The 17357-nt window shown below is 48.9% G+C and overlaps 1 protein-coding gene and 1 non-coding gene across 2 annotated transcripts in view; both read right to left on the bottom strand.

Moving 5' to 3' along the window:
• Positions 1–17357, bottom strand: part of QARS1 (glutaminyl-tRNA synthetase 1) — a 343605-nt gene that overhangs the window by 76442 nt on the left and 249806 nt on the right. Inside the window, exons 17-18 of the mRNA XM_069206197.1 lie at positions 6083–6170; positions 2986–3129 (exon numbers count right to left, since the gene is read on the bottom strand). Coding sequence (XP_069062298.1) covers positions 2986–3129; positions 6083–6170 — 232 coding nt within the window. The remainder of the gene's footprint in view (positions 1–2985; positions 3130–6082; positions 6171–17357) is intronic.
• Positions 6263–6392, bottom strand: LOC138260603 (small nucleolar RNA SNORA14). Its single transcript, XR_011198911.1, has one exon. It is a non-coding gene; the product is annotated as a small nucleolar RNA SNORA14 (small nucleolar RNA).

Genomic DNA, 17357 nt, shown 5'->3' with positions numbered 1-17357 from the left:
GGACACCTTAGGGGCTGTCCTGACTGGTGGGTGACTCCTTGTTTTTCTCATTATCTCCCCTGGACTTGCCGCCAAAAGTGGGGGCTGTGTCCAGAGGGCGGGCATCTCCACTAGCTGGAGTGCCCTGGGGCATTGTAACACGAAGCCTGAGCGGCTCACTGCTAGGTGTTACAGTTCCTGCAGGGGGAGGTGTGAAGCACCTCCACCCAGAGCAGGCTTTTGTTTCTGTCCTCAGAGAGCACAAAGGCCCTCACCACATGGGGTCAGAAACTCGTGTCTCAGCAGCAGGCTGGCACAGACCAGTCAGTCCTGCATTGAACAATTGGGTAAAATACAGGGGGCATCTCTAAGATGCCCTCTGTGTGCATTTGTTAATAAATCCAACACTGGCATCAGTGTGGGTTTATTATTCTGAGAAGTTTGATACCAAACTTCCCAGTATTCAGTGTAGCCATTATGGAGCTGTGGAGTTCGTTTTTGACAGACTCCCAGCCCATATACTTAATATGGCCACAACTGTACTTACAATGTCTAAGAATAGACTTAGACACTGTAGGGGCATATTGTTCATGCAGCTATGCCCTCACCTGTGGTATAGTGCACCCTGCCTTAGGGCTGTAAGGCCTGCTAGAGGGGTGACTTACCTATGCCACAGGTAGTATTTTGTGTGCATGGCATCCTGAGGGGGATGCCATGTCGACTTTGCCTTTTTCTCCCCACCAACACACACAATCTGCAATGGCAGTGTGCATGTGTTAGGTGAGGGGTCCCTTAGGGTGGCACAACATATGCTGCAGCCCTTAGGGACCTTCCCTGGTCACAGGGCCCTTGGTACCACTGGTACCTTTTACAAGGGACTTATCTGCGTGCCAGGGGTGTGCCAATTGTGGAAACAATGGAACATTTTAGGTGAAAGAACACTGGTGCTGGGGCCTGGTTAGCACGGTCCCAGCACACTTCTCAGTCAAGTCAGCATCAGTATCAGGCAAAAAGTGGGGGGTAACTGCAACAGGAAGCCATTTCCTTACAATTTGGTTTTGCACCCTTTGTGTGACAACCACTAGATCTTCACAGCTCCCCATGGCTTGTGACCATCTGTTGCAGAGCCTTTCCTGTATGGGTCGCATATGAAGTCTCACCTGCAGTATGAGGGAGAAGCATGACGCCATCATGCCTATCAATCTCCTGACTGTCCTCAGTCAGGGTGCCCCTTCTGGTATATGCACGGTTGCTCTGCTGTTGCTGTCCCTCTTGGGGACTTGGTAAGCCTGTGCCGTTCTTCAATCCATGGTTGTTCTCATAAATACCTTCAACTGCTCCGGAAGTGGTGATGTCTCGTGGTTTACGGTGAACCCTAGGCACTGTAGAGTGGTGATGACTGTTTGCATGTCTTGATGGCATTTTTTAATCAAATTTGCTTTTACTAGACAATCGTCAAGGTATGAGTAGACCTGCATGCCCTGTCTTTGCAAATGTGCTGCCCCTGCCGCTAGGCATTTCATAAACACCCTTGGTGAGGATTTTATGCCAAAGGGTAGCATTCTGAACTGATAGTGTACCTTGTCCACGACAAACCTGAGGTAGTTCTTATGCCTCCCGTTCACTGGTATGTGCAGGTAGGCGTCATTTAGGTCTAAGGCGGACACGTAATCTCTTCTTTAGGAGTGGGATTATTTCTTGTAGATATGTCATTTTGAAGTGTGGCGTTTGTATTAACTTGTTTAGATATCGGAGGTCTAGGATTGATCTCTGTGCCAAGTCTTGTTTTTGGTACTAGGAAGTACGTGGAGTAGACTCCACCACCTGCCTTCCTTGGAGGAAGGCTCTCTATTGTTCATTTTTGGAAACGTTCCTTGACCTTTTCTTGCAATTGTGCAAGTTCCTGCTCCCTTGAGGTTCTTGCTCTTGGAGGAACCATGTGGCAGTGGTCTGGTGAGTTCTATGCAATAACCATGCCTTATTATGTTTGCGATCCAATTGTCTGAGGTGGGAACCTGGACACCGAAAGAGGTGATTGAGCTCTACTCCAGGAGGAATCCTGCTATTCTGCCCGCCACTGGTGTTCTGTGGTGTAGATGTGGAGAAAGGGAGTTGCGTGTTTGTTGATCCCCCTCTTCTTGGGGACTATCCTCTTCCTCTTGTTCTCCCTCGTAAGGGCTGCCTTGCTGGTTGTTGCCAAAGCTGGTGTGCCGCATCACCAGCTGGACAAAACTCTGTTGTTGCTGGCGGTGCTGGTTAGGTATTGGAAAGCTTGCCCTGCCCGTTGATGTCCTGGTGGCCGCCCTCATCTTCTAAAGGATCCTCTGAACTGCAGTGCCCCCAATGCCTTTGCAGAGTCATCATCCTTTCTGATTTGCTGCAGTGCTTTGTCTACTGCCTGTCTGAAGGGGGCCTCACCCGTGAAAGGCATATTGACGACTGATGTCTGCGCCTCCAGTTTAAAGCCAGAGACCTTCCCTCAGGCATGCCTCTTGAGTGTGGTGCCCATGCGCGGTGTCTGCCGGGTCCAGTGCAGATTTAAGGCAGGAGCCTGCAATCTTTCTTCCTTCCTGGATTATGGACTTGGCTTACTAATGGAACTCCTCTGGGAGGTGTTGCCTCAGCCCCTCAATCGTTTGCCAATAGAACTGGATCCCTGTCTTCTGGGTGCCAACCATGATGTAGTGTGCTAGTCCTTGTCGGAGTCTTGTTTTGAGTGTCTTTGGCACATATTCAGTGCAGGCCTCTCAATCCTCGACCTTCTGGACGCACAGGAACCTCCAGGGAGCCGTCTGACATTACTCAGGGGATGACACCCACAGAAGAAAAGAGACAATACCAGACCCAATAACTAGATGGCGGAAATAAATGCACAGCATGTGAACCCACAAAAGGATTCGTGCTGTGGAACTCCTGTTCTATTAACAAGGTGATTTAGAATCCAAATAAATCAAAAATATAGATGTAGAAATAGGGAGCATGTGTCATGCAAGTAGGGATACTCACCCCTGCAGCAGGGAAATTTGTGATGGTGACTTTCAGCGGCTCTAGTACGGCCATGACCCTGGGGGCCGTTTCATTCAGTACGTCTCGCACGCATGCCTCCAGAAGATGTGGCTCCATCGTTGTCTGAGCCACAGTGACCCCAACCTAGACAAAAGAAGAAAACTGTACAAATCAGGAAGGCCATTTGCAGTGGCAAACAATCTGTATTCTCTGTTAAAGGGATTGGGGGGGGAATGGCACCATTTTAATTGCTAAACAATAAAACTCTTTGACCATGGGATTTTAGAATAGGAAAGGTATCCATTAAAGTGAGCTCACTACAGGAGTATTAATCTCATTAATAGTTGCAGCTATCTCCCTTCACCCCTCTCCTCCAAAAGTCTGTGGGCCAATATTCACATCATTGGACAATAATGTCATGCTGGAGAAGGGAAAGCTATTCATTGCCAACTATCTCTAGCACTGTTTTTGTTTATCAGAAACATTCTCACCCAACCATCAAGGAAGACTGATGAAAACACATCCCAAGTCAGGGTTAACCTGGTGCCCCCGTCCCAGGCTTCAAACCATCCCCTTGTGTAAATGCATCCTCACCACATCTCACCATTCACTCTGTATTCAGAAAACAAGTTTGAGAACATTTATGCATTAGCAGAGATGGAGCAGGGTGCATTCTCCATCCAGTAGAGCTTATGGATTAGCCCTTAAAGTTCTAAGGGGCTTGTGAAACAGACTTTCGTTTTATAAAATGTAGTTCCAACTAGTGAACTTCCTTGTTTAATTATGGTTCAAGACATCAGATTTATTTCAGTATGGCTCATAAATTCTGTTGGTGCATCCAGCATATGTGTAACACATTGTACCATCTTATACTTTGCTGGCTTTTCCTAGCAATAAAAAAAATGGAGCTCAATGTTATAAAAAACAAAAAAATAGTTGGAAATCGCTGTTGGTAATGACTGAAGGTGCACTGACACAAACTGCATTGAAAGGTGACAAATCCCCCAAAAAGTGAAGTCAAACAAAAGTCCTTTTTTTGTTTTGAAGAGAACTGAAGTCAAAAGGCAGAGCCCATGTGCAGGAACCTTTGCCTCCACAGACCAAAAAAAAAGTTACTGCCCCAACCACCCCAGAAGTGAAGGGGCAGATGCACTAAAATGGCAGCACTCAATTTCACTTTGAAGAAGTGCTTAGAGATCCCTCATTTGGGCAGAGATGCTCTATGTGTGAAGATCTCAGGGCGGAGAACTGATGCGAGACAGTAGGTGGAAAAAAGTCAGGGCACAAGATGCAAGAAGGAGCAGCATTTGTCAATGTTCATTGCATCAGATGTAAAGGAGGTAAAATACACTTAGGGGTAAGTAAAGGGCAATCCCATAGCTTAGACAAAAGGAAACTGTAACAAGTGTCCCTGCCTAATTAAAGAAAGGAAATATTGTTATCCCTTAAATCTTGGGGTGAGGTAGTATACAGAAGTCGCTGCTTTAATTAACTGACCGGATTGATGCAGCACTTCTTCCAAACCAAGTTTGTTACCTACTGTATGCCCAGCATGAAACTTTAACAGAGATGCCATAAGAGGAATATCCTCAAATAAGATCAGGTTAGGGCCTCAATGCTCGACGATGCTCAAGGTGGGGGAAGAGTGGTGGGCTGTGTGGTACTCCACAGCCACAATTACCTCCAGGTGAGGTGAAAGAGGGGAGGAAAATGTGTATGGAAGAAGCCAGTGAAAAAGGACTTCATGAGCAAAAGGGCGGGCTTGCCAGCATATGCAACTGTGGGCAACTGACCCAGATTGTCAAGGCCGGAATGTGTTAAATGTTGCAATAGGTCATCCTGCACAGGCCTGGCCAGCCCCACCACCCTCCAATCTCTGCCTAGCTTACCGTCCTTCTCTTCTGCTGCTCTTTCTATCATAAACCCCTTCTACTACTCTCTACTTAAGGTCTCTTGCTCAAAGTTCTCCATTCACTGTCCTCCATTTCATTCTCTACCTCGACTTTCTTTACCCTTCCACGTCCTCCCCTAGAACTTCCATGGTCCAACTTCCTGGCCTTTCATCTCTCCCTTTCCTCGTATCTACTTTACTTCTACCCGACTCTACACACAACTCGACTGCCTTCAAATTCAAGGTCACTCCAACTCAGGTTTTTCTCCCATTCCAAATTTCCAAAACCACCTACATCATAGTGCACCTTACGCCAACCTCCTAAACCTTCTGCCATCTTCCTCCTTATCGCTCCCTCAGGACATTTGCCTGTTGTGTTGTCCTTTATTCTCAATTTGCTTTCCTCTGTGTACCACACTGTGACCGGCTTTGACAGCTATTATCTTTTCAACATTTTGCCTTCATTGGTTACTTGTTGTTTCCAAGTAAGAGATTAACCCCAACCCCCGCATGTTGTTCTCTTGTAGAGCACATGGACGTCTATTCAGATCAGTCGCGCTCAAGTGAATAAATAAATATGTTGAACAAAATTAGGGACTGACCGAGCCATTATCCACAGCCATCTGGAGAGAGGTACCATCAACCTACATCTGCCCACATTAAAGTACCGAAATTCAAAATATCCATAAATTGGAACAACATCAAAATAAACTGATTGAAAGCACATCAAATGAAGGACAAATATGCCAGAGCTCTCAAACTTTGCACACTAATGAAACAGTAAGGGTGAGCTCCAGTCATCTTCGTAAACAGCTGGTCCCTAGACGTTCACCAAAGCCGGATCCAGGGATGCTGCATCGCAGTAAGTTATTGTCTAACCCCAAAACGTCACCACGGCTATACAAATAAATATGAGAGATTAGAGACTTTGAGTAGATGAAAAAAGATAGTGGCTTGTTCTATGTTGCCTCAGACTGTTTTCAACAGTCAATTTGTGGGGCCTTGCTTGCCTGGACATTGAGTTTGACAGACATTATCAAGAGCTATCGAGTGCGGATGGAAACTGGATTTATGTCTTTTAACCAGTTGTTACACGTCTCCAAACAATTATATCTTCCCAGATTTACATCACATGCAGGTGTAGGTTTCAGATCCCAACATCTTTCCAAATATGCTCTGTTCACGCGAGTGACTCAAACATTTTACCCTGGCACAGAAGTTATTGATGGCCTCAGCTGGAAATCCTCGTCGCCGTAGAGCTGTGAGTGTGAACAGCCGGGGGTCATCCCAGTCCCTGTAAACAAGGACAAACCTTTGTGAGTGAAAATGTCTAGCAGACGTCTCCAAAAAGATGGTGGGAAGTCATAGCAGGGCTATATAGCCAGGACTTGTGTGAGAGGTGAAATAGCACAAAACACAACAGTCTGCACTTTGGAGGTCTCACTGTTTGCTATGGCATCCCTGCTTGTCTCTGCAACCATGAAGAGGTGACCACAGAGGGGTTTTAGGAATGCACTGCAGGCTAGGGTGACCGACATAGGAGTTTAAATCCCTTCACCAGCTGTCTTAATAAACCTTGCACTCTGTGCATACATACATACATGCATACATGCCTGCCTTTTGTACCTGTGTGGGTTCATATCAACTCTGCTGGTTACAGGATAACCTTGGCAACTTTGCTTTCCATCTTTCAAGGCTGATAAAATGAGCACCATATACACGTTGAGTAATAAAATGGCTATAATTTAAATAGACAATTTGTTTGTGGTATGCACTCTATAAAAGCACTTCGGGTTCTGTTACAGTGGCTTACTTTCCTACTGTTGGTTACCGTTTTCCTTCACTAGTACAATATTGCTCAGCTAGTTGTAACTCCAAACAGCTTTCAAGTACTCTTGAAACAGTGGCATAAAAACAGGGTTTGTAATAACTCAAGCTTTCAGTACATTTAGGGTGGGCAATTCCAGTAGCATAACTTTTGGTTCTAGAATCACAAACCTTCCACCCAAATGCTCATGAAACAGATTTACTTGCTTTAATCTCCGAGGAAGGTATGCAGAATGGAGAGAATCTGACAACATTAAATCACCAGGAAACAGATGTGTAGAAATAAAAGACAATGTGTAGTGGGACGACTGAAAATTCAGAGGAAAAGGTAACTAAGGAGATCAGTCACTCTACGCCTGCGTGCCAGTGGAGGTGTACAGGGAAGTATGGAGACGTATAGACAACAAAGAGGTGTGAACCCACAACATTCTCTGAACCAGAGTCTCCTTAGAAGAAGTATATTGAGACCCCCAACAGTTATTGGCTGTCAGTGGTATGGTATCTCCACTATGTACTAGCAGGCGGTAGCTTTATCATAGAGCCTTACTGTAAGGAAATGCCTCCTTGGCATGGTTACTGTAAAGAAATGGCTCCCTGTTGCAGTTACCCCCCACTTTTTGCCTGATACTGATGCCGACTTGACTGAGAAGTGTGCAGGGACCCTGCTAACCAGGCCCCAGCACCAGTGTTCTTTCACCTAAAATGTACCATTGATTCCACAATTGGCACACCCTGGCATCCAGATAAGTCCCTTGTAACTGGTACCTCTGGTACCAAGGGCCCTGATGCAAGGGAAGGTCTCTAAGGGATGCAGCATGTATTATGCCACCCTAGAGACCCCTCACTCAGCACAGACACACTGCTTACAAGTCTGTGTGTGCTAGTGAGAACAAAATGAGTAAGTCGACATGGCACTCCCCTCAGGGTGCCATGCCAGCCTCTCACTGCCTATGCAGTATAGGTAAGACACCCCTCTAGCAGGCCTTACAGCCCTAAGGCAGGGTGCACTATACCATAGGTGAGGGTACCAGTGCATGAGCATGGTACCCCTACAGTGTCTAAACAAAACCTTAGACATTGTAAGTGCAGGGTAGCCATAAGAGTATATGGTCTGGGAGTCTGTTTTACACGAACTCCACAGCACCATAATGGCTACACTGAAAACTGGGAAGTTTGGTATCAAACTTCTCAGCACAATAAATGCACACTGATGCCAGTGTACATTTTATTGTAAAATACACCACAGAGGGCACCTTAGAGGTGCCCCCTGAAACTTAACCAACTATCTGTGTAGGCTGACTGGTTCCAGCAGCCTGCCACACTAGAGACATGTTGCTGGCCCCATGGGGAGAGTGCCTTTGTCACTCTGAGGCCAGTAACAAAGCCTGCACTGGGTGGAGATGCTAACACCTCCCCCAGGCAGGAGCTGTAACACCTGGCGGTGAGCCTCAAAGGCTCACCCCTTTGTCACAGCCCAGCAGGGCACTCCAGTTTAGTGGAGTTGCCCGCCCCCTCCGGCCATGGCCCCCACTTTTGGCGGCAAGGCTGGAGGGAACAAAGAAAGCAACAAGGAGGAGTCACTGGCCAGTCAGGACAGCCCCTAAGGTGTCCTGAGCTGAGGTGACACTTTTAGAAATCCTCCATCTTGCAGATGGAGGATTCCCCCAATAGGGTTAGGATTGTGACCCCCTCCCCTTGGGAGGAGGCACAAAGAGGGTGTACCCACCCTCAGGGCTAGTAGCCATTGGCTACTAACCCCCCAGACCTAAACACGCCCTTAAATTTAGTATTTAAGGGCTACCCGGAACCCTAGAAAATTAGATTCCTGCAACAACAAGAAGGACTGCCTAGCTGAAAACCCCTGCAGAGGAAGACCAGAAGACAACAACTGCCTTGGCTCCAGAAACTCACCGGCCTGTCTCCTGCCTTCCAAAGAACTCTGCTCCAGCGACGCCTTCCAAAGGGACCAGCGACCTCTGAATCCTCTGAGTACTGCCCTGCTTCGAAAAAGACAAGAAACTCCCGAGGACAGCGGACCTGCTCCAAAAAGACTGCAACTTTGTTTCAAGAAGCAGCTTTAAAGAACCCTGCAACTCCCCGCAAGAAGCGTGAGACTTGCAACACTGCACCCGGCGACCCCCGACTCGGCTGGTGGAGAACCAACACCTCAGGGAGGACCCCCGGACTACTCTAAGACTGTGAGTACCAAAACCTGTCCCCCCTGAGCCCCCACAGCGCCGCCTGCAGAGGGAATCCCGAGGCTTCCCCTGACCGCGACTCTCTGAAACCTAAGTCCCGACGCCTGGAAAAGACCCTGCACCCGCAGCCCCCAGGACCTGAAGGACCGGACTTTCACTGCAGAAGTGACCCCCAGGAGTCCCTCTCCCTTGCCCAAGTGGAGGTTTCCCCGAGGAAGCCCCCCCCTTGCCTGCCTGCAGCGCTGAAGAGATCCCTTGATCTCTCATTGACTTCCATTGCAAACCCGACGCTTGTTCTAACACTGCACCCGGCCGCCCCCGCGCCGCTGAGGGTGAAATTTCTGTGTGGGCTTGTGTCCCCCCCGGTGCCCTACAAAACCCCCCTGGTCTGCCCTCCGAAGACGCGGTGTAGGAAGTTGGCTCTGTATGCACTATTTCAAAGTAAGGAATAGTATGCACAGAGTCCAAGGGTTCCCCTTAGAGGTAAGATAGTGGCAAAAAGAGATAATACTAATGCTCTATTTTGTGGTAGTGTGGTCGAGCAGTAGGCTTATCCAATGAGTAGTGTTAAGCATTTGTTGTACATACACATAGACAATAAATGAGGTACACACACTCAGAGACAAATCCAGCCAATAGGTTTTTATATAGAAAAATATATTTTCTTAGTTTATTTTAAGAACCACAGGTTCAAATTCTACATGTAATATCTCATTCGAAAGGTATTGCAGGTAAGTACTTTAGGAACTTCAAATCATCAAAATTGCATGTATACTTTTCAAGTTCTTCACAAATAGCTGTTTTAAAAGTGGACACTTAGTGCAATTTTCACAGTTCCTAGGGGAGGTAAGTATTTGTTAGGTTAACCAGGTAAGTAAGACACTTACAGGGCTTAGTTCTTGGTCCAAGGTAGCCCACCGTTGGGGGTTCAGAGCAACCCCAAAGTCACCACACCAGCAGCTCAGGGCCGGTCAGGTGCAGAGTTCAAAGTGGTGCCCAAAACGCATAGGCTAGAATGGAGAGAAGGGGGTGCCCCGGTTCCGGTCTGCTTGCAGGTAAGTACCCGCGTCTTCGGAGGGCAGACCAGGGGGGTTTTGTAGGGCACCGGGGGGGGACACAAGTCCACACAGAAATTTCACCCTCAGCGGCGCGGGGGCGGCCGGGTGCAGTGTAGAAACAAGCGTCGGGTTCGCAATGTTAGTCTATGAGAGATCTCGGGATCTCTTCAGCGCTGCAGGCAGGCAAGGGGGGGGTTCCTCGGGGAAACCTCCACTTGGGCAAGGGAGAGGGACTCCTGGGGGTCACTTCTCCAGTGAAAGTCCGGTCCTTCAGGTCCTGGGGGCTGCGGGTGCAGGGTCTCTCCCAGGCGTCGGGACTTTAGGTTCAAAGAGTCGCGGTCAGGGGAAGCCTCGGGATTCCCTCTGCAGGCGGCGCTGTGGGGGCTCAGGGGGGACAGGTTTTGGTACTCACAGTATCAGAGTAGTCCTGGGGTCCCTCCTGAGGTGTTGGATCGCCACCAGCCGAGTCGGGGTCGCCGGGTGCAGTGTTGCAAGTCTCACGCTTCTTGCGGGGAGCTTGCAGGGTTCTTTAAAGCTGCTGGAAACAAAGTTGCAGCCTTTCTTGGAGCAGGTCCGCTGTCCTCGGGAGTTTCTTGTCTTTTCGAAGCAGGGGCAGTCCTCAGAGGATGTCGAGGTCGCTGGTCCCTTTGGAAGGCGTCGCTGGAGCAGGATCTTTGGAAGGCAGGAGACAGGCCGGTGAGTTTCTGGAGCCAAGGCAGTTGTCTTCTGGTCTTCCGCTGCAGGGGTTTTCAGCTGGGCAGTCCTTCTTGTAGTTGCAGGAATCTAATTTTCTAGGGTTCAGGGTAGCCCTTAAATACTAAATTTAAGGGCGTGTTTAGGTCTGGGGGGTTAGTAGCCAATGGCTACTAGCCCTGAGGGTGGGTACACCCTCTTTGTGCCTCCTCCCAAGGGGAGGGGGTCACAATCCTAACCCTATTGGGGGAATCCTCCATCTGCAAGATGGAGGATTTCTAAAAGTTAGAGTCACTTCAGCTCAGGACACCTTAGGGGCTGTCCTGACTGGCCAGTGACTCCTCCTTGTTTTTCTCATTATTTTCTCCGGCCTTGCCGCCAAAAGTGGGGCCTGGCCGGAGGGGGCGGGCAACTCCACTAGCTGGAGTGTCCTGCTGGGTTGGCACAAAGGAGGTGAGCCTTTGAGGCTCACCGCCAGGTGTGACAATTCCTGCCTGGGGGAGGTGTTAGCATCTCCACCCAGTGCAGGCTTTGTTACTGGCCTCAGAGTGACAAAGGCACTCTCCCCGTGGGGCCAGCAACATGTCTCGGTTTGTGGCAGGCTGCTAAAACTAGTCAGCCTACACAGATAGTCGGTTAAGTTTCAGGGGGCACCTCTAAGGTGCCCTCTGTGGTGTATTTTACAATAAAATGTACACTGGCATCAGTGTGCATTTATTGTGCTGAGAAGTTTGATACCAAACTTCCCAGTTTTCAGTGTAGCCATTATGGTGCTGTGGAGTTCGTGTTTGACAAACTCCCAGACCATATACTCTTATGGCTACCCTGCACTTACAATGTCTAAGGTTTTGTTTAGACACTGTAGGGGTACCATGCTCATGCACTGGTACCCTCACCTATGGTATAGTGCACCCTGCCTTAGGGCTGTAAGGCCTGCTAGAGGGGTGTCTTACCTATACTGCAGAGGCAGTGAGAGGCTGGCATGGCACCCTGAGGGGAGTGCCATGTCGACTTACTCATTTTTGTCCTCACTAGCACACACAAGCTGGCAAGCAGTGTGTCTGTGCTGAGTGAGAGGTCTCCAGGGTGGCATAAGACATGCTGCAGCCCTTAGAGACCTTCCTTGGCATCAGGGCCCTTGGTACTAGAAGTACCAGTTACAAGGGACTTATCTGGATGCCAGGGTCTGCCAATTGTGGATACAAAAGTACAGGTTTAGGGAAAGAACACTGGTGCTGGGGCCTGGTTAGCAGGCCTCAGCACACTTTCAATTGTAAACATAGCATCAGCAAAGGCAAAAAGTCAGGGGGCAACCATGCCAAGGAGGCATTTCCTTACACACATACAGAGCCAACTTCCTACATTGGTGGATCAGCGGTGGGGTACAAGACTTTGCATTTGCTGGACTACTCAGCCAATACCTGATCACACGACAAATTCCAAAAATTGTCATTAGAAATTGTTTTTGCAATTTGAAATTTTTCTAAATTCTTAAAAGACCTGCTAGGGCCTTGTGTTAGATCCTGTTTAGCATTTCTTTTAGAGTTTAAAAGTTTGGTAAAAGTTTGAATTAGATTCTAGAACTAGTTTTAGATTCTTAAAAAGTATTCCAACTTTTAGAAGCATAATGTCTAGTACAGAGATTAATGTGGTGGAACTCGACACCACACCTTACCTCCATCTTAAGATGAGGGAGCTAAGGTCACTCTGTAAACTAAAGAAAATAGTAATGGGCCCCAGACCTTCCAAACTACAGCTCCAGGAGCTGTTGGCAGAGTTTGAAAAGGCCAACCCCTCTGAGAATGGCAACTCAGAGGATGATGATAGTGACTTGGAGGGTGATTCCCCCCCCACCAGTCCTATCTAGGGAGAACAGGGCCTCTCAAGCCCTGACTCCACAAATAATAGTCAGAGATGCTGGTTCCCTCACAGGAGGGACCAACAACTCTGAAATCACGGAGGATAACTCCAGTGAAGAGGACATCCAGTTAGCCAGGATGGCCAAAAGATTGGCTTTGGAAAGACAGATCCTAGCCATAGAAAGGGAAAGACAAGAGATGGGCCTAGGACCCATCAATGGTGGCAGCAACATAAATAGGGTCAGAGATTCTCCTGACATGTTGAAAATCCCTAAAGGGATTGTAACTAAATATGAAGATGGTGATGACATCACCAAATGGTTCACAGCTTTTGAGAGGGCTTGTGTAACCAGAAAAGTGAACAAATCTCACTGGGGTGCTCTCCTTTGGGAAATGTTCACAGGAAAGTGCAGGGATAGACTCCTCACACTCTCTGGAAAAGATGCAGAATCTTATGACCTCATGAAGGGCACCCTGATTGAGGGCTTTGGATTCTCCACTGAGGAGTACAGGATTAGATTCAGGGGGGCTCAAAAATCCTCGAGCCAGACCTGGGTTGACTTTGTAGACTACTCAGTAAAAACACTAGATGGTTGGATTCAAGGCAGTGGTGTAAGTAATTATGATGGGCTGTACAATTTATTTGTGAAAGAACACCTGTTAAGTAATTGTTTCAATGACAAACTGCATCAGCATCTGGTAGACCTAGGACCAATTTCTCCCCAAGAATTGGGAAAGAAGGCGGACCATTGGGTCAAGACTAGGGTGTCCAAAACTTCCACAGGGGGTGACCAAAAGAAAGGGGTCACAAAACCTCCCCAGGGGAAGGGTGGTGAGACAGCCAAAAACAAAAATAGTAAAGAGTCTTCTACAGGCCCCCAAAAACCTGCACAGGAGGGTGGGCCCAGAGCCTCTTCACAAAACAATTCTGGGTACAAGGGTAAAAACTTTGATCCCAAAAAGGCCTGGTGTCGTAGCTGTAGTCAGTCTGGACACCAAACTGGAGACAAGGCCTGTCCAATGAAAGATACCACTTCTAACTCCACTCCAGCTAAAACTGGAATGGCCAGTCTCCAAGTGGGATCAACAGTGTGCCCAGAGCAAATCAGGTGTCACACTGAAGCTACATTAGTCTCTGAGGGTGGGGTGGATTTAGCCACACTAGCTGCCTGGCCTCCTAACATGCAAAAATACAGGCAGCAGCTCTTAATTAATGGGACAAGTGTAGAGGGCCTGAGGGATACAGGTGCCAGTGTCACTATGGTGACAGAGAAACTGGTTTCCCCTGGCCAATACCTGGCTGGACAAACTTATCCAGTCACCAACGCTGACAATCAGACTAAAGTACATCCCATGGCTATGGTAACTTTAGAGTGGGGAGGGGTCAATGGCCTGAAACAGGTGGTGGTCTCCTCAAATATCCCAGTAGACTGTTTGCTTGGAAATGACCTGGAGTCCTCAGCATGGGCTGAGGTAGAACTGAAAACCCATGCAGCCATGCTGGGTATCCCTGAACTGGTGTGTGTCAAGACAAGGGCACAGTGCAAGGCTCAGGGTGAAAAAGTAGAGCTGGAGTCTGGAAGAAAGGCCCAGCCTACCAAGAGGAAAGGAAAGTCAGCTGGGAAACCAGCTGCAACACAGCAAGAAAAAGAGAACCTCTCTTCTCAGGAAGAAGTTCTGCCCTCTGAGGGAACTGAGCCTATGGAGCTGGAACCTTATCAGGTTGAGCTCTTAGGCCCAGGGGGACCCTCAAGGGAAGAGTTGTGTAAGGGACAAGAAACCTGTCCCTCTCTTGAAGGCCTTAGGCAGCAAGCTGCTGAAGAGTCCAATGGCAAGAAAAATGGAACACATAGGGTCTATTGGGAAGATGGACTCCTGTACACTGAGGCAAGAGATCCCAAACCTGGTGCCACTAGGAGAGTGGTAGTGCCTCAGGGTTTCAGAGAGTTTATTCTGACCTTAGCCCATGATATTCCCCTTGCTGGGCATTTGGGACAAACCAAGACGTGGGAGAGATTAGTCAACCACTTCTACTGGCCCAACATGTCCCAGAAGGTTAAGGAGTTTCGCCTCTCCTGCCCCTCCTGTCAAGCCAGTGGTAAGACAGGTGGGCATCCAAAGGCCCCCCTCATTCCATTTCCAGTGGTGGGGGTCCCCTTTGAAAGAGTGGGTGTGGACATAGTTGGTCCACTAGAACCTCCCACAGCCTCAGGAAATATGTACATCCTAGTAGTAGTGGATCATGCTACTAGGTATCCTGAAGCTATTCCCCTTAGGTCGACTACTGCCCCTGCAGTAGCCAAGGCCCTCATTGGTATCTTTACCAGAGTGGGTTTCCCTAAGGAGGTGGTGTCTGACAGATGTACCAACTTCATGTCAGCATACCTAAAACACATGTGGAATGAGTGTGGGGTGACTTATAAGTTCACTACACCATATCATCCACAAACTAATGGCCTTGTTGAGAGATTCAACAAGACATTAAAGGGCATGATCATGGTGCTCCCAGAAAAACTCAAAAGGAGATGGGATGTCCTCCTGCCATGTCTGCTTTTCGCTTACAGAGAGGTGCCTCAGAAGGGAGTAGGATTCTCACCCTTTGAACTTCTGTTTGGCCACCCTGTAAGGGGACCACTTGCTCTTGTTAAAGAATGCTGGGAGAGACCTCTTCATGAGCCTAAACAAGACATAGTGGACTATGTACTTGGCCTTCGCTCAAGGATGGCAGAGTACATGGAAAAGGCAAGTAAAAACCTTGAGGCCAGCCAACAACTCCAGAAGTTGTGGTATGACCAAAAGGCTGCACTGGTTGAATTTCAACCAGGGCAGAAAGTCTGGGTTCTGGAGCCTGTGGCTCCCAGGGCACTCCAGGACAAATGGAGTGGCCCTTACCCAGTACTAGAGAGGAAGAGTCAGGTCACCTACCTGGTGGACCTGGGCACAAGCAGGAGCCCCAAGAGGGTGATCCATGTGAACCGCCTTAAGCTCTTCCATGACAGGGCTGATGTAAATCTGTTGATTGTAACAGATGAGGACCAGGAAGCTGAGAGTGAACCTGTAAGGAAATGCCTCCTTGGCATGGTTGCCCCCTGACTTTTTGCCTTTGCTGATGCTATGTTTACAATTGAAAGTGTGCTGAGGCCTGCTAACCAGGCCCCAGCACCAGTGTTCTTTCCCTAACCTGTACTTTTGTATCCACAATTGGCAGACCCTGGCATCCAGATAAGTCCCTTGTAACTGGTACTTCTAGTACCAAGGGCCCTGATGCCAAGGAAGGTCTCTAAGGGATGCAGCATGTCTTATGCCACCCTGGAGACCTCTCACTCAGCACAGACACACCGCTTGCCAGCTTGTGTGTGCTAGTGAGGACAAAACGAGTAAGTCGACATGGCACTCCCCTCAGGGTGCCATGCCAGCCTCTCACTGCCTATGCAGTATAGGTAAGACACCCCTCTAGCAGGCCTTACAGCCCTAAGGCAGGGTGCACTATACCATAGGTGAGGGTACCAGTGCATGAGCATGGTACCCCTACAGTGTCTAAACAAAACCTTAGACATTGTAAGTGCAGGGTAGCCATAAGAGTATATGGTCTGGGAGTCTGTCAAACACGAACTCCACAGCACCATAATGGCTACACTGAAAACTGGGAAGTTTGGTATCAAACTTCTCAGCACAATAAATGCACACTGATGCCAGTGTACATTTTATTGTAAAATACACCACAGAGGGCACCTTAGAGGTGCCCCCTGAAACTTAACCGACTATCTGTGTAGGCTGACTAGTTCTAGCAGCCTGCCACAAACCGAGACATGTTGCTGGCCCCATGGGGAGAGTGCCTTTGTCACTCTGAGGCCAGTAACAAAGCCTGCACTGGGTGGAGATGCTAACACCTCTCCCAGGCAGGAATTGTCACACCTGGCGGTGAGCCTCAAAGGCTCACCTCCTTTGTGCCAACCCAGCAGGACACTCCAGCTAGTGGAGTTGCCCGCCCCCTCCGGCCAGGCCCCACTTTTGGCGGCAAGGCCGGAGAAAATAATGAGAATAACAAGGAGGAGTCACTGGCCAGTCAGGACAGCCCCTAAGGTGTCCTGAGCTGAGGTGACTCTAACTTTTAGAAATCCTCCATCTTGCAGATGGAGGATTCCCCCAATAGGGTTAGGATTGTGACCCCCTCCCCTTGGGAGGAGGCACAAGGAGGGTGTACCCACCCTCAGGGCTAGTAGCCATTGGCTACTAACCCCCCAGACCTAAACACGCCCTTAAATTTAGTATTTAAGGGCTACCCTGAACCCTAGAAAATTAGATTCCTGCAACAAGAAGAAGGACTGCCCAGCTGAAAACCCCTGCAGCGGAAGACCAGAAGACGACAACTGCCTTGGCTCCAGAAACTCACCGGCCTGTCTCCTGCCTTCCAAAGATCCTGCTCCAGCGACGCCTTCCGAAGGGACCAGCGACCTCGACATCCTCTGAGGACTGCCCCTGCTTCGAAAAGACAAGAAACTCCCGAGGACAGCGGACCTGCTCCAAGAAAAGCTGCAACTTTGTTTCCAGCAGCTTTAAAGAACCCTGCAAGCTCCCCGCAAGAAGCGTGAGACTTGCAACACTGCACCCGGCGACCCCGACTCGACTGGTGGAGATCCGACACCTCAGGAGGGACCCCAGGACTACTCTGATACTGTGAGTACCAAAACCTGTCCCCCCTGAGCCCCCACAGCGCCGCCTGCAGAGGGAATCCCGAGGCTTCCCCTGACCGCGACTCTTTGAACCTAAAGTCCCGACGCCTGGGAGAGACCCTGCACCCGCAGCCCCCAGGACCTGAAGGACCGGACTTTCACTGGAGAAGTGA

This window comes from Pleurodeles waltl, chromosome 9 (genome assembly GCF_031143425.1).
Source record: "Pleurodeles waltl isolate 20211129_DDA chromosome 9, aPleWal1.hap1.20221129, whole genome shotgun sequence".
Lineage (NCBI taxonomy): Eukaryota > Metazoa > Chordata > Amphibia > Caudata > Salamandridae > Pleurodeles > Pleurodeles waltl.
This window is presented reverse-complemented; position numbering and strand designations above follow the sequence as displayed.